Below are 23,550 nucleotides of genomic sequence, written 5' to 3'. Positions count from 1 at the left end.
ATATCATAGCCTTTTGTTAGGTTTAGTTTTAGTTATTTTATTTTATAAGGTACTAAAGTATTAAATTTGTATTATTTACGTTAAATAAACACTTTATTCATAGCCTGTATTTACAAAAACAAAATTACTTATACTTACCTACTAGGAAGTGTCTGGCTTCCTTTTTTATTTCGCTCGTTGAATCATGCCATTGGAAATAAATTATATTCAAGGTCTGTTGAAACAGTCTGTTTAACATTGATATCACACAAAGAAAACGTAGGTAGGTATGTAAAGGAAAATTATTGTACACAATAATAATTTACTATATGTTCTGTAGTCTATAACAGGCTGGTTACTTCCTTGCCCATCGGATTGGCATCGCCATTCAGCCAGCGGGGAGACAGTCCTCACTTCGGTCGAACTCTGCTCTGCTCGGCTCAGCCTTGCTCCGAGCAATTATTAGGGTTGGCACCACTTGACTTCCTTTAGCGTGCACCACCACAGATAAGGTAATCACTTGCCATATAATAGAAAGGGATAGCATGATTCGACCCTGAACCGCTGTCAAACTTCGGGTTTGTAGGAAGTGTCCTTTCTGTACGGTAGTACTATTAATTATTCTGTGATTCAGCGCGGCAACGTCACCAGCACTTTTGGGCACCCTGCCATCTACCCAACAGTACAGGACTCTGGGGGACATCGTTCCCACACTTCCAAATAGCCCCATATCCATAATGTTGAATGTTATGTCTTATAATGTAAATTGACTATTTACATCGGGACATAAACGTTATACTGTTTGTTTTTAATAATAAAATAAAACGAATAATAAACGTCATACGTTTAATAAATCCTTAAAGTCTAACAAGGCACAATGTATACTTTTAACAAATATAAAAGAGATTCACTCTAAATACATTCTCTTAAAAACGCTAACAATCACTTATATAACAAAATTGTAATATTAAAAATATTAAAAATATGGAATGATTTTATTGATAAGTTACGGGATGATAAAAATATTCGTGCTTGCATGATCACAGTAAATGAACTCGAAGATTGCACCAAACCGTCTGTATTCTTAACAAATATGATATACTTATATGGGAAATGTTCATATTAAATTTCTCTAATGAATTGAGTTAACCTTTTGACCGCCAAACGGTCAACTGATGCTTTGCTTTGTTTGTCGTTGCTTTGACGTCAACTGACGCGCGCCTTAGCCGATCAGGTCCTAGGATTTCAAAATTGCCAGTCAAAAGTTTTGAAGTTCGATTGCAATTTTGAATGTCTGCCGATTCGAAATCGCGTCCACGGGACTCAATTCCTTAAACCTTCGAATCCGGCGAATGAAATATCGCGTTTGAAATGACAATCAAAATTCAACTCTAAATTCAAAAACTCAAAGTCGTTTTTTGGCTGGCAAAAGATACTCCAAAGAAGGGTAGAATGGTCGGCTTAGTGGTGGAACAGTCTGAGGTTGGTGTGTGCGAGCGTGATCTTGTGCTCGTTGCAGGCCGCGATGACCTCCGCGTCGTTGTTGGACCCGGCCGGGCTGCCGATGTACTCTACGCCGCACTGTTGAGCAGAAAATACATTAGGGTTGTATTCCACTTGTCCAATGTTATGGCGTCTCACTCTCTCATTAAGCAAAATGTGCGACGCAACACACATTGGACAATGATATTGGATAGATGGATTACCACCCTAAAGGTGGCCACTGACGAGCCTTCCAACAGTCCAAATAGTACAATATATGTACAATGTTTAGTATTAGGATGCCGTCCATTTGGATGAATCCATTGTAACGGCATCCATTTGGAAGGCTCGTCAGTGGCCTGCTTTAGTCACAAGTCACTATACAGATGGCATTTTTAACGGACTTGAAAAAAGGAGATTCTCAATTTGTTGGAAATTTTTCATGAGATCTTTGCAATTTATGAATTTATGATAATACTCTTTGAATTTCATGAACCGCAAAAAGGAGAGGTGATAAAAACTTTACACGCGCCAGATAAAGAGATAACTCACAACCTATGTGATAACGTAATCAGGTCGACAGAAATGAGTAACTTTTTTATCAACAGTTTCTTGTGCATTGTCTTAAAAATCGCAATAAGGTTTATTTTCTTTCATTATGTCATTTATTCTAAGCGTTGGTAGTCACCATCATCATCTCAGCCATAAGACGTCCACTGCTGAACATAGGCCTCCCGTTTGGACCTCCATTCGTACCTGATGGAAGCGAACCCGCATCCAGCGTCTTCAGGTAGTCACGATACATAGACGCAAATTTAAATAAATATAAATATAAGGGGGACATCTTACACAGACTTATTTACTTGTAAAATGCTACGATTTAACAGAAGTATTTATTACGTAAGTACGTACGAAATTAAGCAGAAGTATTTATTTCCCTTTTTCTCAAAAGTGTGATGCAAAACATTGTATGCCACGGGCGATACAGGAATTACGAATACGAACTATTGTTAATTAATGAAGCCCTCGCCTTCGGCTTCGGGCCTCAATTCTCACTCGTTCGTGTATTACTATTAATTTACACGAGTGCCGGTGGCGCAGCTGAAATAGCGGTCGCGCTCCCATACTATATTTGTATGGGAGCGCTTATAATATGATTAATAATGTGATTTGTAGTGTTTAGTTTTAAAATATATTTTTATACAATGAAACCTGGATAAGTGAGATCTCAAGGGGCGAGCAAATTTGTCTCACTTAAAGAGGTTTTCCACTTACCCAGGCTCCCAGTTAGCCAGGTACAAATAAATTTCTGTCTCATTTACAGAGGGTTCCATTAATAGAGGTGAGAATAGAGCATATTTCAGTTATAGAGGTGGTTAATAGGGTATTTAGTAATTATCTTTTAAAATAAATAAGGTAAAATAATCCTTGTCCCTAAATATTTTTTTAGTCTGTTTAAATATTTCTTTGAATTAATTTTGAATGATTCTCCAAAGGATAGATATTTCAAAATTAAATTAAATTTGATACGGACTTCAATGCGTATTAGAAATTTAATAAATGAAAATTTATTTTTTCGTGTTACTTATCAAAATTTCAGCTTTCGTTTCGATAGTTTTAACTACTTACATAAATTAACTAAATCAAACTTGAAGTTGTTTAGACACAATTAGGCAAATGCGGAATTTGTGGATTGACTAAGAGTTAGTAAGAATACGGGAATTGTTCAATGAAGTCCAAGTTAGAGAGGTCATAGATTGACGTTATCTCAGATACAGAAGTCAATTCCCTATATAATTCCAAAAAACAATTAGGAAAATGTAATCTTATAAATATAGTCTCAGTAAAAGAGGTAAAATACACTCTCTGTCTCAGTTATAGAGGTAAATGTGACTATAAAATCACAATAACGAATCCCAGTTATAGAGGTTCGTTTTTTCTCAGTAACAGAGGTAATTCAGTGCTAAGGTGTCGGGACCGCACCATGAGTCCCAGCTATAGAGGTTTCTCACTTATCCAGGTCCCACTTAACCAGGTTTCACTGTAATATGTATGCTAGTTTTAAGGTATTTATGTATGGGCCAATAGTTGCCTGAAAATTGATTTATTTTATTTTATATGTGGTGACCTCGGTCGATTATCTTATGTGCTCGGTATAGTAGTGGTGGTGTTCTGTGGTGTATAACTGACCTGTACAGCTCGGTCGATGTTGTCCCGGAAGGGGAAGAAGGCGTCAGAAGCTAGCGCCACCTTGTCGAGGTGCGTGAGCCACTCGTTACGCTCCTGCTCAGTGAGGAGAGCAGGCGCCGGCCCGTCGAACAGGGACTCCCATTGCGACAGCGGCATGTCCGTACCTGGTGAATTAAGAATATACTTAAATAAGGTAACGTACCATGGGCGTACGCAGCATTTTTTAAGGGGTGGGGCAGAAGTAGGGGAAGCTAGGGGTACGTTGTAACAGGGTTCGGTTAATCTGCCCAAAAATTCTTAGCTTCTGCTCAGAGATCAGGGTGTGAAAAACCCCTTCACAGGTGACCTTACCCCACCGTGGGTACGCCTATGTAACGTACTGGTGCTCGACGCGGTCCCAGTAAATGTCATCTTGAAACCTTTGGGCATTAGCATGTCACTTTAGGACGTTTACCTTATTGTCATCGATTACCCATGAAATAAAATTATCAACAGATCTCCGTAACTCCCGTTGTTGTGCTTTTTCCATCAAAGGGAGAGGCTTTTGCCTAGCAGTGGGACATTATAACGGGCTAAAAAATAACCGGATCACGAGTATAATTAATTAAAAATACATTAGCCACCGTTTGTCGCGTTCAATGTTGAATGACTAAGTGGGATCTGCATTATAGAGCAGCCTTGCCCATCAATTGCGATCGGTTGATGCGAGCACCCTTCCTCTCTCTGGCATCGAAAACGAATACATGACCAACCATACTAACCATAGTCCCGTTGACGAAGTTGTCGATAGCGTTAGATCACAGCGTGAGTCTACCTGTCTTATAGCGATGCTCTAACTACAATCGAAGCCGAGCAGTAGCGCGAAGCCCCTCTCGCTGAGGGGGGGGAGAATTTGGCCCTACCCACTAAACCTACTCGGGCGTTTCACCCTCCTTGCCGTTCGTCAGGATCGATAACATTTCACATTTGGTTGACATCTTTATTTTATTTATTTATTTATTTATTTAATTATTTATTATACTAGAAGTTACAACTTTATTGTTACATACAATGCTCCACAAAACTACATCTGACGATAGGCTACACACTAACCGATGGTCCCGTTGACGAAGTTGTCGATGGCGTTGGACTGCAGGGCGCGCGTGACGCCCTGCTTGAAGCGCAGGCCGCGCACTAGCGGGTGCGCGCGCGCCCACCACAGCGCCGCCTTGCCGCCCGCCAGCCGGGTGCAGTGGATGCGCGACTGCTGCCCCGCCCCGATACCGATCACCTGAAACGAACGATCCGTCATGATCTCAAATAATCGTGAATTCATCTGTTAGGGCAGATTTAGACGCGCGAACTCACATGCGAAATTTAGAATAGAATAGAATAGAATAGAAAATAATTTATTTGAAACAACACATCTTAAAATTAATACAGACAAACATGTAACATAGGTTAGTGTAATTGGTTGTTTCAAAGAGGATACCACTCAGCATGTGTCGGAGCACTTAGTGCAACGACGCTGATTTTCAGTGGACCCTTGAACTTATAAAAATAATAAATTAATCAATACCAAAAAGAAATGCATAAAATAAAATAATAATGGCTGGATGCATAAAACAGAATTACAATTCTTTCATAAACAGGAACTTGTGGGAACAGAGATGATTATATAGCCACATTTTTACAGCATTACCTTTACTGAAGCGCTGGACAAACTATCACACCGTCGTTAAGAATAGCAAAAACAATTTTACAATTTTTTTTTAAAAAAGTACTACAATGATAATCATGAGAGATGTAGCATCGGCATTTAATTTTATAACATTTTTTGTAAATTCAGAATGTGTTTTTTGTACTTAATTTTAAATGTATGAACAGATGATGAATTGCGTATAGGTGGTGGTATATTGTTCCAGCATTTCGTGGCAGAAATTTAGGGTCGGTTGCACCAAACTGTTCGTATCGTTAAAGAGTTCGCTAAATTTCTAAATGTCTCTCATCGTCTAAATGAGCCCTTATTCTATCAAAACACATTTTAAGTCTTTTTTGCATTATTGCGCGCCGTTATTGACTAAGTTAAATTTAATACCTACTCAAAATAATTGCTGTCAATACTTAACCATTTATAAGGCATAAGGGTGTCACGAATCGTGCAAAATTGAACACTATCACTTTGGAGTAAAGTTCAAAATCAGGTGGGAAATAAGCCCACATAATTTCCACCACATTCCTCTGCCTTATAAAGACTTAAAGCATTTTTGAGAGTTCTAGCATAATTATCATTACTCTTTTCCTTAAAGCTACAAGTTACATTTTTTTAAGTCTAATGACATCATAAAAATTACAATACAACATTACAATAATGTTGCCACACGTGAATTGATTCATGTATTTTATAAGTACTTACAAACTGGGGCCAAATTCGACATGTACAACTGTCAGATTTCGCATCCACGTCAAACCAACAGTCGATTTTATTGCATACTGAGTGTCGATTCCTTCAACGGTGGATAATATCATTTGGTACAACCAAAACTCAACTCTAAACTAAGGGTGGTTCGGTTTGGTTTACTTGTCAACTGTGGATTGTTAATGTCAAATTTTGACATTGTACGTATTCGAGAACTTATGATTTTTCCCACATCAACGGGAGATCAACACGATACGTCAAACGTCGCTTGTCGAATAGGGGTCCTGAATAAACTGTGTTCTTAGACTTACTATGACCTAAGTTTTCCAAAAAAACGTCCAAAATATAAGTGAGACGACGGCTAGCTATTGTACTAACCTGTCCATCTCTAGCGAAGCACACAGAATTACTCTGGGTATGTTTGAGCGCGATCGTGGCCACGATGAGGTCTCTAACAGCGTTCTCAGGCAGCGCCTTCTTGTCGGTCACAATGTTCTTGAACAAGTCCGGGGTGTACAGCATCGTTCCTCTTCTGTTCTAGGGTCAGACCGAAGATGGTCTTCTGTACTATTACTAACCTGTCCATCTCTAGCGAAGCACACAGAATTGCTCTGCGTATATTTGAGCGCGATCGTGGCCACGATGAGGTCTCTAACAGCGTTCTCAGGCAGCGCCTTCTTGTCGGTCACGACGTTCTTGAACAAGTCCGGCGTGATTACAGCGTCGTTCCTCTTCTGTTCTAGGGTCAGACCAAAGATGGTCTTTTGTTCTAGGAGGGCTGGGTCGTAGGTGGGGTCCATCTAGATTGTTATTATGTGAAATTAGTACAATATAGCATGTGGTAGTAAAACAGATAATTTATAATTATTATTAATCGTATGGCATATGTATATGTCACTGGATTACAATGTCAAAGTTAAGGTTTCGTTAAAATTTCGCCCTTCCCAGGTACGCGACTAATTCATCTGACAGGGTCTTACGGGTTAATTTATAATGTGAATTTAAGTGTAATTTTTTTTAAACTTTTTAGAAAGTTGCCGCATTAATTTGTGAGCGCTTGGGCACCACGATCGATGATATATGAGTAAAATAAATGACAAAAAATAAAAAAAAATCTTGTCTGATTTTAGTAAGAGTAGGGGCATTAAATTGCTCGTTGTTCATGGAGTTAGAAAAACATATTACTGATCACGACATAAATGTCACCCTGTATTTGCGGCATTTTGCCGTCTCAGCAGCTGTGCCAACCAATTTTCATGATGATGATTGATTCAATTTCTGTGTAAGCTCAAAAAATTCTTAGAGATCAACCTAGATTAGACTAATTGAAAAGCATAAATGCGGTCGACCCTAATTTTCAGTTTGTAATCTCACCTGCAGAACGCAATAGCTTCCACCCTTCTTCTTCTTCAACAGTTCCAGCGCTCCCTTGCTATATCCAGGCGCGATGACGCCATCGGACACCTCTCTCGAGATGATCCTAGCAGTGACCTCGTCACACTCGTCGGACAGCGCCACGAAGTCTCCGAACGAGCTCATGCGGTCGGCGCCGCGCGCGCGGGCGTACGCGCAGGCCAGGGGGGTGAGGGAGGGCAGCAGGTCTGCTACCATACATACTGCGGCCTGGAGCAATTTCAATATGATTTATTGACATATTTTAATTCGAAAACGCTCGACCCTCGACATGTTTTACTCCGTACCGAGGAGTGTTATCAGGGGCTTGCGTTGACGGTGACGGTTCTTAATATCCATACTGATATTATAAAGGCGAAAGTGTGTCTGTCTGTTACCTCTTCACGCTTAAGCCGCTGAACGTGCACACGTGCTTGAAGCCAGTGGCGGCCGGAACCCCGAGGGCCTGCTTCAGTTCCCGGACTAGTTGCCACGCGTTGAGCGCGTCACACAGGTTGATGAAGCCGGGGGAACCGTTGACGGTTGCCACGGGCAGGATGGACTTATCTATCACCAACTACCCTTATGTCACTTATAACAAATTATCTAGTCTAACCTCCTGCTCCGTGAGAGGTAATCCAATAGCGGCGCCAGCGGGCGACACGTGCTTGAAGCCAGTGGCGGCCGGGACCCCGACGGCCTGCTTCAGTTCCCGGACTAGTTGCCACGCGTTGAGCGCGTCACACAGGTTGATGAAGCCGGGGGAACCGTTGACGGTTGTCAGAGGGGGACTTATCTATCACCAACTACCCTCATATCACTTATAACAAATTATCTAGTCTAACCTCCTGCTCCGTAAGAGGTAATCCAATAGCGGCGCCAGCGGGCGACACGTGCTTGAAGCTAGTGGCGGCCGGAACCCCGAGGGCCTGCTTCAGTTCCCGGACTAGTTGCCACGCGTTGAGCGCGTCACACAGGTTGATGAAGCCGGGGGAACCGTTGACGGTTGCCACGGGCAGGATGGACTTATCTATCACCAACTACCCTTATGTCACTTATAACAAATTATCTAGTCTAACCTCCTGCTCCGTGAGAGGTAATCCAATAGCGGCGCCAGCGGGCGACACGTGCTTGAAGCCAGTGGCGGCCGGGACCCCGACGGCCTGCTTCAGTTCCCGGACTAGTTGCCACGCGTTGAGCGCGTCACACAGGTTGATGAAGCCGGGGGAACCGTTGACGGTTGTCAGAGGGGGACTTATCTATCACCAACTACCCTCATATCACTTATAACAAATTATCTAGTCTAACCTCCTGCTCCGTAAGAGGTAATCCAATAGCGGCGCCAGCGGGCGACACGTGCTTGAAGCTAGTGGCGGCCGGGACCCTGAGGGCCTGCTTCAGTTCCCGGACTAGTTGCCACGCGTTGAGCACGTCACACAGGTTGATGAAGCCGGGGGAACCGTTGACGGTTGTCAGGGGAAGGGGGACTTATCTATCACCAACTACCCTTATGTCACTTATAACTAAATATCTAGTCTTACCTCCTGCTCCGTGAGAGGTAATCCAATAGCGGCGCCGGCGGGCGACACATGCTTGAAGCTAGTGGCGGCCGGGACCCCGAGGGCCTGCTTCAGTTCCCGGACTAGTTGCCACGCGTTGAGCGCGTCACACAGGTTGATGAAGCCAGGGGAACCGTTGATGGTTGTAAGCGGCAGGCGGTCGCGGGTTGTGAACACTTGGGCTGGCTTCTGGTGGGGGTTCATGCCTGTAATTGCGTTTTAATTTTTAGTAGGTCCCAGCTCTAATCCCGATAAGCCCGGTAAGGGCATTTATTTGGGTTTTCATTACGAATTAGTTCAGGAACTAATTCCAGAACATCCAGAACTCGGGAGTTATGGATGTGGTCAAATTCATTCAATTGTTAACCGTATTCTTACGCAGTAAATTCTAAATTCAAATGGCTGTTTCAGCTGTTATTTGAGGTGTGGTAGAGACGTTAGACTTAGTTGGAGCTATGTCAAAACTGTTGCTAAAGATAATAAAGCGTGGTGCGAGCTAACGAGTATGTGCATACGAAACAGTGGCTCGGTAGAAAAATTCCGGGTACAGTGGCTCACTCAACCTAATTTCAAAACGAGAGAGGTGATATTCGGGCGACTGAGTCACTGTTTCCGCCTTGACCTTAAGAGGCAAACCATTGTAACTTTGGAATATAAGTTTTCTTACTTATTTTCTTTTTCCAAATTTTACATCGACTTCGCTGGCTCGGCCACGTTTTGAGAATGGAGGAGGATCGCGGCGCTAAGAGGGCATACCTGGGAAGCCCGGTAAGGCGGAGGCCGATCGGACGTCCCAGGTATCGCTGGGGCGATGCGATTGAAGCGGACTTGCGCGGTCTCCATGCCGATAACCGGCGGGAGATGGCACAGGATCGAGACAACTGGCGTGCACTCGTGTCGGAGGCCAAGACTCATTTTGGGTCGTTGCGCCATTAAGTAAGTAAATGTTACATGTAGGTAGTTTCACTTACCATAACGTAAGGTCATTTGCGCCTTCCCTGCCGAGTATTGCTTGCGGAAGTAGTCAGAGATCGCCGTGTCGTACCCTGCCGTGTGGGTGAAAGCTTTCAGGGCCAACTTTTGCCTGGAAACAGAGCCTTTCTTTAGAATATGTCTTAGCATTTAGCTTTATTGATAATTAACAGAGGGTTAATATAAGTACATTAGATTTTTTACCTTAACGGGTAGTGAATTGATGTTTAAATCATGCCGCTTGTAATATATCTAGAATATAAACTTTATGATGATCATGATACAATCACCAAAGAATATTCTGAATATAACTTTTTATTGTTATATTACTAGAAGGTGTTCGATATTAAATTAAATTAAGCTCCTCGAGCCAGATTTACAAAGGCAATAAGCAGCCGAAAGGTTATCACAATATAAGATATTGATTGACACATAGTAACTTTGCTATTTATGTTTCATGATAACAGTACTATATAGCAATATAGGATAGACGGATCTATGTTTACTATACTTCAAAAAAGTTTGACACATCCGTGACGCCTCTATATAACTATGTTTACAGCCACTTTACTACTAAAGAGTTATCTTTACCTTTACTGTACTGACCTAGTTTCCAAAGAAGACTGTCTCTTCTGGTTCAACTCCTCAATAACACTAACATTATCACTAGGATCACAATAAAATAGTGACACGGTCGTGATTCTTCGCCGCGGCCCGGAGGGTCACACTACAGATATCCATAATTTTACTTAGCCACTTTACTCTACCTATACCTAAAGGGTTACATAAGGGCTAAACTAGTTTCCAAAGAAGTCTGCTTCTTTTCAACTCCTTGCTGTTCTGTTTCAACTCCTTAATAATACTGACGTAATCACTAGGATCACATAAAATCGTGACACGGTCGTGATTCTTCACCGCAGTCTGGAGGGTCACACCACAGACAACCATGTTTACAGCCACTTCACTCTACCTAAAGGGTTATCTTTACTTCTGTACTAACCTAGTTTCCAAAGAAGTCTGTTTCTTCTGCTTCAACTCCTCAATAACACTGACGTAATCACTAGGATCACATAAGATCGTGACACGGTCGTGATTCTTCGCCGCGGCGCGGAGGAGGGTCACACCGCCGATATCGATGTTTTCCACAGCGTCTGCGATGGTGACGTCGGGCTTGGCCACGGTGTCGACGAAAGGGTAGAGATTGCATACTACTACGCTGATCATGTCGAACTTCTGGCGTTTCATGTCAGCCTGGTCGGAGTCAGTGAGCCTGGGAAAGAAATTAAAAATTACGAATACAAATGTATTTATCTGTTGATCAATGTGTGTCTCTTTTTTTATGATCGTAAAGATGAATCCCACAAAAACGGTTCTGGTTCACTACTAATGCATTTCTTGATAACCCAAACACAGACTTCCGGAAATCTTTTTTTTTTAATATTTGTATTAAATGTCAAATTCCTCAAAGAAATGGCAATTGGTTCTCAGAACAGTCTTTAAATTCAAAATTTTAAGTGCATAATAAGTCACAATACCTCTCCGCACTCAAACCTTCTCAGTGAACCACAAATTTATTTAAAAACATGTAGAAATATTCACCTCGCCAGTATGCCGCCGTGTACTGCAGGATGCAAAGACTTGACGCGTCCACCGAGCATCTCCGGGGCTCCAGTGATGTCCTGCAGCCCGGCGGCGCGGAGCGCGGTCGCCGTGCCTCCAGTACTGACGAGACCTAGGCCGATCTCTGACAGGCATTTGGCTAGCACCACTAGGCCGGCTCTGACTTGTCACCATACCCCACCCACACCTCAGAAAACTACTAATTTAAGTTATAAACATGTAGAAATATTCACCTCGCCAGTATGCCGCCGTGTACTGCAGGATGCAGGGACTTGACGCGTCCACCGAGCATCTCCGGGGCTCCAGTGATGTCGGCCACGTCGCGCACCTGCAGCCCGGCGGCGCGGAGCGCGGTCGCCGTGCCCCAAGTACTGACGAGACCTAGTCCAATCTCTGACAGGCACTTGGCTAGCGGCACTAGCCCGGTTCTGACTTGTCACCATATCCCACCCACACCTCAGAAAACTACTAATTTAAGTTACAAACATGTAGAAATATTCACCTCGCCAGTATGCCGCCGTGTACTGCAGGATGCAGAGACTTGACTCGTCCACCGAGCATCTCTGGGGCTCCAGTGATGTCGGCCACGTCGCGCACCTGCAGCCCGGCGGCGCGGAGCGCGGTCGCCGTGCCTCCAGTACTGACGAGACCAAGCCCGATCTCTGACAGGCATTTGGCTAGCGGCACTAGGCCGGTTTTGTCGGAGACGCTGAGAAGCGCTGGGAAGTATAATTTTGTGAATTTAATGACTTGAAACTTAACTTGAAGCACAAAATATAGATGTTCATTAATTTAAATCGACAACGTGTGACCCTACCAGTGAACGATTTCCGTTCACTGGACCCTTCATATTCATTACAAGCTATTTGTAGACAGGAAGGTTGTTGACCTAAGTAAAATAAAGTTAGACCGAGAAAAGTCTGCAGCGGTTTTGATAGCCCACGCAGTGCAAGTGTAATTTCAAACGTCAAACTTCTATGAAATTATGACGTGTAAATAACACTTAAATTTCGTAATTTCTGCATTAAATAAACAGGCCATCAGATCATGTTTTGTAATAACGGACTTCTATTCAAATGTAAGTCTGACTTTTCAAAAGGTTATGGGCCCAGACCAGAGTTATAAGTACAATGTGTGCTATGCTAATAAAAAAACAACTTACCTAACTTTCCATTGGCTGCCATGTCTGTACGTTAGAAGAAGTAGAAATCAACTGAGAGTCAACAATCGCCTGTGTTAATATGGGATGACCTTTCGCAGGGGTTCCTGATAACAACAACTTGTTTATTACATATATTCATAGGGTTGAACAATATTTTATTTTTTTAATAAATTATGGGCTTCACCTGTATCCTAATGTTTAGGTTTTTTTTAACTTCATTTAATTTTTTTAATATTAATTTATAATATGGAAAACACTACCACACCTGAAAGTTCTGAAGTTAACCTAATTGCCAATGATCACTTAATTATGATCTGTAGAACATTTTGTGTATATTTTTTCTAAATATATATTTTAATAGACTTAATACTTACTAAGTCTCATAAAATATAGGCATGACCCAAGAAATTTGTTTTCTTCAGATGTTTCAAATACATATTCATTCTTTTGTATTTTGTAAGGAAAATTTAAAGACTATAAATTTCCATTCAATTTTTATGGTGACTGTGAATTTTGTTTTTACAATGGTATTTAATTATTAAGTAGCATTGGTGTATTTTGCCCCCATCAGACCAAAGTATGCTTAGGTATTAAAAAATCAAAGATATTTTTTAGAATAGAATAGAATAGAAAATATTTATTTGGCGTAAAATAACATACATTTGGTGGTACAACATAAAGATTATAAAAGAAACATACACCAAATAGGATACCGCTCAGCATATGCAGTGTCTGTAAGATACTGCGCTGGTTTTCAGCGCAGTTTAATACCTAAGCATAGATTTTGTATTAGTGTTACACTAAGAAAAGTCTGCAGAGATTTTAATAGCCCATGCAATGCAAGAGTGCAAGTGTTATTTTAAACATTAAACGTCTATGAAATTATGATGTATAAATAACACTTGCACTGTAGGGTGGTTCAAAAAACATTTTTTTTTATTTTCCGACGGGCCATCCCCTTATTTTGTTACACTTATTATGCTGATAAAATACACCAAGTTTCGTAATTTTATCTCAACTACAAGGGGGTGCTCAACCACTTTGAAAATTTTGTATGTTGTATGAAAACCAAAAAACAGAAGTATTTATTATTCAGATTTTTATTTAAGTATCTGTTTTCACATTATTTGCACATGTGATTTATAAGTTTTTAAGTAGAAAAACAGTTTTAATTCTATTTTTTATAATTTTTCGAAAAGTAAGATTTTTAGAATTTCACCTCATAAATCATAAAAAATAGAAATAAAAATGGTTTTTCATCAAATAACTTTAAAATCGCACTTTCAAATAATGTGAAAACTACTACTTACATAAAACTGAAAAAAATAATAACTTGTTTCTTTTGGATTTCATACAACTTTGAAAAATTTCAAAGTGTTTGAGCATCCCCTTGTAGTTGAGATAAGATTACAAAACTTGGCATATTTAGTCAACAGAACACGTGTAATAAAATGAGAGGGTGCCGCTTTTTCTAGCTGGAGTTTGAATTTTTCCCATACAAACGTGAACCACCCTATTGCACTGCATGGGCTATCAAAATCGCTGCAGACTTTTCTTGGTCTAAATCTAACTATGTATTTATATTGTTTTCATGTGACAGCCCTGACTGCCTTGCAGCAATCAACATTGTGATGAAAATATTATTGTTGTTGTCTTATGTCTGTGATGTTATAATTGACAAATATTTCACTTTCAGTCCGTTGATAAGTTAGAGCAAACAACATTAATCGCTGTTATCAATATAAGTTGATTTAGTTATATGTGTCATTTTCAAACAAAAGGTACCATATTGTTGCTTGCCATAAGGACGCTCTGGCAGGTTATTCATATTAAGATACAAGCAAATTTCGTCCTTATGGTAAGCAGCAATGTACGTTTTTCTTGAAAATGTCACATATAAATGGAAATTATGGAAGATTAAGGCAAGAAAAAGATTTGGTATATAAATTTCATGAAAACCATTCAAATTAGGGTCTTAATTTAATTTACTTTTACATAAATAATCAAATAGGTGAGAAAAAATTGATTGGGAAATATTTTTGTTAAGATTTCAATATGTTATGAACAACTCTTAAGTAACATTTCGACACCTTATAAATTGTAAAATGTATCTAATTATTAACTCTATTAAGCAACATTTCAAAATGTAGTCATGTTATGCACCAAATTATAAAAATCTTTTTGATAATAGATTTTATTAAGATTACTTCTGTATGCAATTATTTAGACAATGAGAGACAGAGAGACCTTCCAAAAATGTATAAATTCCAACTTCCTTTCCTTAAAATAGGTATACAAAGTTATACACAACCTATGATTTAATATTTTAAACAATGCTGAGATGTGGCCGAGATACTTTTGATGATAACTTGATACAAGTCATACGAGCCATCACTATAATGTTATAGGATTAGAACTGAACAAGAAATATACAGTAAGTCTATGTATGCATTAAAACTTTGTTAAGTTTCAACACTAGTTAACCACACATCTTACCACGAGGAAATTGATAACTCTTTTGTGGTTTAATAGCAGTCGAAATCGAGCTGCAATAATTTCAGTAACGTTGACATCGATAAACTACTAGATTTATAAACGTGTCATAAGTAATTAGAGATTAATAAACTTACCTAAACTACTTAAGTTTGCGATAGCTTGAGCCGGTTTCGGTAAGGTGAAGCTGAAGCTGTGCAAATGCAAATGGAATTCTGATAATAACATGCGTTAAAAGAATACTAACCTTCTCATCTACAAAATAAGGACGAATATAGTTTGGTAACAACTTTGTTATTGACATTAATCGGGTGTTATTTTCCACTTATATTTTTATTAAAGAGGCATCCAAACTTCAAACACGGATATGACGGATCGAGAGTGCTTTGCTCATAGAGATGACACGGGGGAGGGGCCAAACGACCGAACGAGATGCACTTATGGAAATTTCAGTAGGAGTAACAGAGAAAGCGGTATTATTGCTTGTCCTTGTCACAGTCTCACTTTTTGTTTGTTCCCCACCAAAAATTTTGCATGGTTTATGGTGGGCAACAAATAACCCGAACGAATTACGTAGATTGTTTTTTGTATGTTGTCAGGAATGTTAACACGTGTTTTTAATATTGTCGCTTTGCGTATGTTTTGTCCCTCACGGAGGCAGGCGTATGGCTCATCTGTGTAATACTAGGTCTATGGCTTTGCTTTGAGGTTATATTTTACAAAATTAAAAAAAAACATGGTGATACCCGAGCAAAATGCCTATATTCCATAATTCCATACATGTTCAATTATTAAATGATTATTAAAAAGCTGTAATGCATAAAGCTGGACTAATTTTAAGAAGAAGTTAAATGGTACTACTGTTACTGTAGACTTATTGCCATGAAACCTAGTAAATTTTGTTTTGTTTGGATGTTTTGCTTGTGAGCTCCCCATAAATAGGGAGTTTGTGCAAGCCTGGCCACCCACTACTGTTTGAGCTGTTTAATAAAACGCCAAAATATTATATCTGTTATTTTGTGGGCAAGGACGATAGTAGGAGCATAGATATAAGAATATATACAGATTACCATCCAAGCGAGCTGTCAGTGGGACCACTTTTTGTTTAGTGTACGATTAACAAAGCGACCCACTTTGCTGTAGCCATGTCGATAAAGTCATATCGATAAACTATCGACATTTCTTGCAATTTTAATTTTACTTCAAAGGTTTAACTATACCTAAAATGAACAAAAACGCTTTTATTCTTTATTGTGATAATCAGATCACAATTTTATAGTCACACCCCAGCAGGGAACCAAGGGAAAGTTCAGATATTTAATTAAAATACATAAATACCTCCTAAAATAGGTGTTCCGCAATAATTGAATTATATTATTATATTATAATATATTCATTATCCATTAGCATTTCAATTATGTTTATGTTTAACGAAGATATTGAAGCTTCAATTAATCGCTATTTCGTTCCGCTGTGTAGCGTTTATCGATATATAACATGATTAAAATCGACTTTTCACATCCCTAAAAGAGCACACATATACGATTTTACGCACACATGCTCAACCTGGGTCGCCTAAAAAGGGGCCACTTGGATTTGAAGTCCATCTTGTCAACAGTATGGTTGTCCCTTTTTGACAAACGGCATTTTTAAAAGAGCAAGGAGAGATAAATGATTCTAGTTGCTGCGCCGTGAAAGAGAACAGACAGAGTAGGGGGCTTGAGTAGGAGAATACGGCTGCTTAATGTCTATTGGCAATGTCAGTGAAACGTCAAAAACAAAGTTCATGATCGCGTGAATGCATTGTGAATGAAATTGTTTAGTAACTAAGAGTTCACGTGTTGCTAATAATTCCTATTGATTATTAATAAAGGAAATGTCGCAACCAACCGTTCCCATAAAGCCCCCTGGGAAAACATGGCGAGAAATAAACCAGGAAAGGAAAGCTTCAAAGCGTCAGCGCAACGAGGAAAAGATAGTGAAGCGAGAAAAGCGTCTGGCATTGGAGAAGGAGGCCGAAGAAAAAGTGAGAGAAGAGCAGGAAAAAAAGAAGAAATACGCTGAGATATCGACAATTAGCATAGCGGTGCCAGGTTCTATTATGGAAAATGCTCAGTCGGCCGAATTGCGAACTTATCTGGCTGGACAGATCGCACGAGCGGCTTGCGTGTTCTGTGTTGACGAAGTTATAGTTTACGACGACATTGGGGACAAGATTGACACAAAGAAGTCTAAAGTTGAAGATTTGGACGGTGTCAAAGTGGCTCGCAGGAGTTGTGTACAACTGGCACGGATATTGCAGTACTTGGAGTGTCCTCAATATTTGCGGAAACATTTCTTTCCACTCCACAAAGATTTGGAATTTGCTGGGTTGCTCAATCCTTTGGATGCACCACATCATTTACGGTCATCAAATGACTTTACATTCAGGTAAAGTTTAATCATAACAAAAAAAATACAGGCAGTTACATTAGATAAAGCAACAGATAGATCTCCTTAACTCCTTTTCATTTTCGAAGTGTGCAATGCAATAATAATTTATGAGTTTGGTTTTTCAGGGAAGGTATAACTATGAACAAACCAGTAAAACCAGGGAAAGGTTCTCAAGTCAATGTTGGATTGCTTAAAGATATCTCCGTTGATGAGTTGTTGAACCCAGGTATCCGAGTGACTGTGCGGATGCTGCCAGAAGGAGGCAAGAAGCTGAAGGGGAAAATTGTTAGTCTTTCCACTCCGAGGGCCGAGACTGGAGTGTATTGGGGCTACACTGTACGGATTGCACAGAATCTGAGTCAAGTGTTCTCACAAAGCCCTTACAAAGACGGGTTAGTATCAACCTAGTTGGCAGTGACTTTGCCTGTAAAAACCTACATAATATACCCTAGTCCACACTTGTATTCATTATGGGGAAAGTTTTGTTGTAATTACCTAGTACCATAGTGCACTATTAAAAGGCTTACAACAAAATTAGTATCAAATAAAATAGGGTATCTATATTAACTTAGTACATATTGCATGATTACACTTGTTTTCTTGAGCTTGTATAAGTATTTTAATAGTGTATTTTTATGTTTGTCATTTTATGGAGGCCTTCACCTGCGAAGACGGGGTTCTTGCTAAATATTAACTTTAAAAACTATTCTAAAATGTCATAATTGCAAGAAATAAAAGGCTATTTTATTTTATTTTATTTATTATGTGTTGTCATTTAGTACTCTAACAAAAACCTTGTTGGACTTACCATATCACAGAACCACTTGACTTTGACATCATGCTACATTGTCTTTAATTTATACTCCTAATTCTTTATGGCACAGCAGTGGGACACTCAAATAGGCTAAGAAAAAAAAAAATGATGTAATATTGATGTATTTTTTCAGATATGACCTGACAATAGGAACATCAGACAGAGGAGAATCAATTGATAACGTTCCCAACAAGGAGCTAAAATACAACCATGCACTAGTAGTATTCGGAGGCCTGCATGGTATTGAGGCAGCGTTGGAAAGTGACGAACAAATGCAAGTGGATGATGCCAGTTTACTATTCGACCGTTACCTCAATGTCCTACCCAACCAGGGGTCCAGAACCATCAGAACGGAAGAAGCTATTTTAGTCACACTTTCAGGATTACGGAGCAAGTTACAAGCTATGAATGAACCCATGGTGTTTAAAGGGGAAGGTATTGCTACCAGTTCTATATTTCCAGCTCCAAAGGTAGAAACTACACGAAAAGCTACACAAAATGATGATTTAAGCAGATTTGATTAAAAATGTATGTAAAAAAAATTTTTTTTATTGTATAACCCTTATAAAAATATCCATTTGGAAGACTTAATGTACTTTTAGTAGGAATGCATCGAAATCAGACTAATGCTTCTTTGAAATAGCCTCTTGCACGGTGTTTCGTAAGAGTTTGATTGTGCCAGCCTGGTCCGTAGCACCTATCACAGCAGTACCAGACACTATCATGTTAGCTCCTGCCTGAAAAAACAAACAAAAACTAGATTAACCTTAAAAATTAATATTGTTTTTATTCTATACAAGAATTTTTCGATGATAATAAATACCATAAATAGGCATATGTATACTATAAACAATTTTTTTGCGACTACTATTTGTTGTGTATTCTGTAACTTGTATAATTGTTTTATGTGTTAGATAACATTGCAATACCCTTACAGGGTGTCATATTGTGGAACATTATTAGTTAACCCTTATCTTGGCAAGGCTCAAAATATCTTAAATATAAACTTTTTTTTAGTTTTTTGTCACCTATTGAGCATACTAGACTATTAAAAAATAAGAAAAAAAATCCAGGATTTTCCAGTTTCGGAAAATCATATGTATCATATTTGATACAATGCCAATAACTCGACAAAACAGTTACCTACTTTTTAGAAGAAAAATGAAGATTTTAATAAAAATAAAACATGTAATGCAACAGAAATTAGTATTTACTGCTAATTAAACGCAATCTAAAGCATGAGATGACTATTAAACCTGTAAAAATAAATTATATCCACGAATACCTGATCACATGGGCGGAAAATTAGATCCCGTAAAGTTTCAAAAAAAGTCGTCAGCATAAAGTTGAGTAAAATATGAAAAGTAAACAAATAATTAAAAGTAAAAAAAAAACATTTTTTTTTACTTTGGGGCCATTTTTGCCATACACATATTTTTCCGTGCTACGGGCTACGGCGTAGCAATAATGCTACAGCGTACGAATATATAGTTAAATAACATCTAATACTTAAAAAAAAACAAAGTTTAATAACTAAATAATACGACAACTAATATCAAATAATTGAAGCATGTTTTGTAACCCCACAAAAATAAAACAAATAAAAAATCATGTAAAAATATTTTGACGATAACTTGGCAATGTATTAAATGTAATACAATCCTTTCGATATGTACATTTCTGAGTTCTTGGCAGTGTATCAAATATAATACATAACAGTTTCATGTAAGGTTCTATGTATTAAATGTTTTTAAATTCGAAGGCATTGTAAATATGTATGCACTAAGAGACAGTAAAGATATCAAAATGTAGATTATGGAAAAATATATACTAACATAAGAAATAAATGCAAAACTTCCAGTACGAACCGAAATCTATAATTTCCGCGGCGCCATGTTGATTATTACTATTTACTTTACAATGACACTCGTGTCAATTATTTTTTTCTATAAGTAAGGGGGGTAGCTCGACATATTGATGGCAGAATTATTGTGTTAGGTAATAAAGTGAACCTGCTAGATTTTTTTAAGTTCCATGTATCACGGGTGTTACGATGCCAAGATAAGGGTTAAGAACATCTGTATAAACACCAATATGAAAGCAATAAACATATTATATTATTATTATTTGTCTCTCTTAAAAACTCACGGGTATATACATCCCGGTCATTTGATAGGCGTGCGTGGGGATACAGATCCAACACGTAGAGGCCCTTTGGAGAAGTTTGCTGTTATGTAATACACCTGCTAGAACCCATTCACGGGTACAAATAGATACCCGTCAATCGGTCCCAACAGGCGTAGGGGCTATTGTAAATATAGTGGAGAAAAGTGCTGGTTATAGTGATGAATTTTGGCTGGTCAAAAGATTGGGCTATTGCTGAGAGGTCCGGACACCTGCCATAACAATGTTAGTACACGTTATCGAGGCAGGTGGTGACTCGCCGCTTACTAGATGGGCCCCTGAAACTGCCGTCGTAAAGACGACCAGGAGCAACATCGGTGTGAGCGGCTCAGGGGTGTCGAGAGGTGTGCGCCGCTTTCTACCCAGTGGCTGTTAACAGCCACTGTGCCAACTCGCGTCTTATGCATCTTTCACTTCCACCCCTGGAGCATATAGCTCTAACGACTCCTCTCTGGACGGCCAATTAAGGCAAGCCAGAGCTGAGAGTCCTGCGGGTCTCCTTGGGGTCCACTCCGACCGACGAAGACACGCCGGAGACGGAGACCCTGACCGACTCTCGGGAGTACTCGGGTCCGTGGGGTCGTTACTCCCCAACAGCTCGCCACAAGCTGCCCTGCGGGCTTATTATTATTATTATTAGGTATTTTAGAAATCACAACAAGTATGAAGCTGACATATGATTAGTATCAAGTATCTAGGCCTGTCTTCATATTGCGCGACAAACTATCGAACATTGGCTCGCGAGTCAACTCGATTGTCTCGATTAGATCGTGTTGGCTCGCGAGCCAACCCGGTATCCGATGCGCGCGGCTGCCTCGCGAGCCAATGTTCGACAGTTTGCCGCGCGATATGGAGACAGGCCTTAAGGGTTGGTAGCACCAAATGGTCTGTCACTGTTAAAGCTGCAAAATTTTATTGTATGGGAATTTTTATAGTACCCTGTTGAGTGATGTTGATCAGTCTGTTAAGTGTGGTTGGTGCAATTGGCCCTAAGTGTAGCATAGTACAAGCTTAGATTAGTTTTATGATCTCATTGCTTATATGTTGTGTAAAATAGTTTACTTCATTGTGTAAAATAGTCTTCGAATATTTAATTACTGGCATAGTAACCCTAACTGGTCATAAATTTGTTTCTACCTTAGCACAGCAGTCAATGGTAGAAGGTCCCACACCCCCATCCACTTCAATGTCTAGCAGTGGATAGTGCTCCCGCAGATACTGCACTTTAGCCATCTGGTCCTGCATAAACTTCTGGCCCCCAAACCCTGGCTCCACCGTCATTATAAGCACCATATCAGATATGTTTATGTATTTCTCCACTTCTGCTACTGGCGTACCTGGTTTGATGGCTACACCAACCTGGAATGTGATTCATTTAGGTTACATTTTTAGATGAGACAGACTATTTATCTAAAAGGCATAAATATAAGCAGAGTAACATAACCCCTTTTTAATCCCCAAAACAAAAGAGGGGTCTTATATATTTCACGTCAATATCTGTTGGTCTGTTTGTAGCATTGTAGCTCTCCAACAGATGAATTGCTTACAATGATGTTTTTTTCACATGAAAGTGAGTTTCTTTGCGGTGGTTCTCAGCAATGTTTGATAGAAATCAGTTGACAATCAATGACAAAGTTGAACATAGTTGTGTTGGACTAGTATATGATAACAGGAATATCATATTAATTTGAACTAACATATCACAAGCGGCATATGGGCATAAAGACACTAAATGGTGTTGCTCTATCTATTCCATGGCTAAAATATTTAAAGTGATAGATTTGCTTACCTTCATACCGCTTTCTTTGATCTTTCTACAAACATCCTCTACATTTGTAACTGGCTCAATGTGGAATGTGTACTGGTTGACATCTGCATCCGCCATAGGGGCAATCCACTGAAATTTTACAATAATAAAATGTGATTTTACTGTAGATTGTTGTTGTTGCACTTGTAAATCCCGATAAGTGCTTTATTTTTAAAAACTGAAATAAAATCCTGAAAACTACACATTAGGTTTTCTTTTCTTTAAAATGGATAGTTCACATAGTGAAATTTACAAGCGCAACAATGATGTATTCCAATAAGATTCTAAATGTAATGTAGGGTAGTTTGGGCTGTAAGAAGGAAGTGGTTCTCTAAAAAGATTACTTTGCTTCTTTCATTTCTGGGCAATGTAAGTGGAGACTTACCTAAGAGTCCTCTTAGGTAAGTCTAATTTTTACTTTTAGGTAATAGTTTGGGGAACTATTACCTAAAAGTAAAAATGGATCCATAGGTTTGCCCATGACTATGGATAGTTAGAATTGGCCATGACTGTATGGGACACTTACTGAAGTACTTTTAATAATGATATAAGAGTGATTGGAGAGATACTTACTTGTTCAGGATTGGACACCATCATGTGTGTCTCGAAGAAGGCATTTTTAATCTTTGAACGAAGGCACTTAACTATAGGATGACCAAATGTCAAATTTGGAACGAAATGCCCATCCATTACGTCTAAATGCAAATAATCTGCACCATTATCGAGAAGTTTTTGCGATTCTTCGTATAATTTTGATAAATCGGCGTTTAATATTGAAGGTCCAATTAAAGCTCTCAAATTACGGGAAGTCATGATTTAAAGATATGTGTAAACTTATAATATACTTAAAACTTATTTACGATGATAACAGGCACCCCTAAATAAGAAAAACCATTGGGAATGCTAAAAGAAATAGGTTATTTTGTCCTTTTGGCTGATATGACATTCATATGACATTGACTTGACACTGACAGGTCATTGTTGCTGCGTTCCGTTTCGTTCAAAAATGTTGTCTTAAATTGCGTTCGGCGTTAAACGAAAAATGTAAAATTTTTATACTCTGTC

The 23,550-nt window shown here is 39.2% G+C and overlaps 3 protein-coding genes across 3 annotated transcripts; 1 reads left to right on the top strand and 2 right to left on the bottom strand.

Moving 5' to 3' along the window:
- Window positions 1-811: 811 nt before the first annotated feature.
- On the bottom strand, window positions 812-15,334 carry LOC134664481 (bifunctional purine biosynthesis protein ATIC). Its single transcript, XM_063521157.1, has 11 exons — window positions 15,251-15,334; window positions 12,755-12,858; window positions 12,095-12,311; window positions 10,973-11,242; window positions 9,972-10,084; window positions 8,983-9,206; window positions 7,424-7,672; window positions 6,628-6,849; window positions 4,744-4,921; window positions 3,652-3,815; window positions 812-1,560 (listed from the first exon to the last, which is right to left on the bottom strand). Exons 2-11 carry the CDS (start codon window positions 12,774-12,776, stop codon window positions 1,441-1,443), a joined length of 1,779 nt encoding a protein of 592 aa, XP_063377227.1. The 5' UTR covers window positions 12,777-12,858; window positions 15,251-15,334; the 3' UTR covers window positions 812-1,440.
- A 1,716-nt stretch (window positions 15,335-17,050) lies between these two features.
- LOC134664454 (putative methyltransferase C9orf114) lies at window positions 17,051-19,090 on the top strand. The gene is made up of 3 exons (XM_063521115.1): window positions 17,051-17,677; window positions 17,806-18,072; window positions 18,628-19,090. The coding sequence occupies exons 1-3, from the start codon at window positions 17,124-17,126 to the stop codon at window positions 19,016-19,018; spliced, it is 1,212 nt and encodes a 403-aa protein (XP_063377185.1). The 5' UTR covers window positions 17,051-17,123; the 3' UTR covers window positions 19,019-19,090.
- Window positions 19,032-23,426, bottom strand: LOC134664456 (ribulose-phosphate 3-epimerase). The gene is made up of 4 exons (XM_063521116.1): window positions 23,059-23,426; window positions 22,468-22,575; window positions 21,816-22,037; window positions 19,032-19,231 (listed from the first exon to the last, which is right to left on the bottom strand). Exons 1-4 carry the CDS (start codon window positions 23,296-23,298, stop codon window positions 19,118-19,120), a joined length of 684 nt encoding a protein of 227 aa, XP_063377186.1. The 5' UTR covers window positions 23,299-23,426; the 3' UTR covers window positions 19,032-19,117.
- Between the last annotated feature and the right edge of the window lie 124 nt (window positions 23,427-23,550).

This window comes from Cydia fagiglandana, chromosome 5 (genome assembly GCF_963556715.1).
Source record: "Cydia fagiglandana chromosome 5, ilCydFagi1.1, whole genome shotgun sequence".
In the NCBI taxonomy this organism is placed as follows: domain Eukaryota; kingdom Metazoa; phylum Arthropoda; class Insecta; order Lepidoptera; family Tortricidae; genus Cydia; species Cydia fagiglandana.
This window is presented reverse-complemented; position numbering and strand designations above follow the sequence as displayed.

Bases quoted from the DNA above. Each gene is read 5' to 3' on its own strand.
- LOC134664454 (XM_063521115.1), top strand. From the start codon at position 17,124: ATGTCGCAACCAACCGTTCCCATAAAGCCCCCTGGGAAAACATGGCGA. The intron at 17,678-17,805 runs GTAAAGTTTAAT...TTGGTTTTTCAG, and splicing joins TCAAATGACTTTACATTCAG to GGAAGGTATAACTATGAACA. The intron at 18,073-18,627 runs GTTAGTATCAAC...GTATTTTTTCAG, and splicing joins CAAAGCCCTTACAAAGACGG to ATATGACCTGACAATAGGAA.
- LOC134664481 (XM_063521157.1), bottom strand. From the start codon at position 12,776: ATGGCAGCCAATGGAAAGTTAG. The intron at 7,673-8,982 runs GTAAGACTAGAT...AAATTGCTCCAG, and splicing joins TACCTCTCACGGAGCAGGAG to GCCGCAGTATGTATGGTAGC. The intron at 1,561-3,651 runs GTCAGTTATACA...TCTGCTCAACAG, and splicing joins ACATCGACCGAGCTGTACAG to TGCGGCGTAGAGTACATCGG.
- LOC134664456 (XM_063521116.1), bottom strand. From the start codon at position 23,298: ATGACTTCCCGTAATTTGAGAGCTTTAATTGGACCTTCAATATTAAAC. The intron at 22,576-23,058 runs GTAAGTATCTCT...GTAAAATTTCAG, and splicing joins TGGTGTCCAATCCTGAACAA to TGGATTGCCCCTATGGCGGA. The intron at 22,038-22,467 runs GTAAGCAAATCT...ATCACATTCCAG, and splicing joins TCAAAGAAAGCGGTATGAAG to GTTGGTGTAGCCATCAAACC.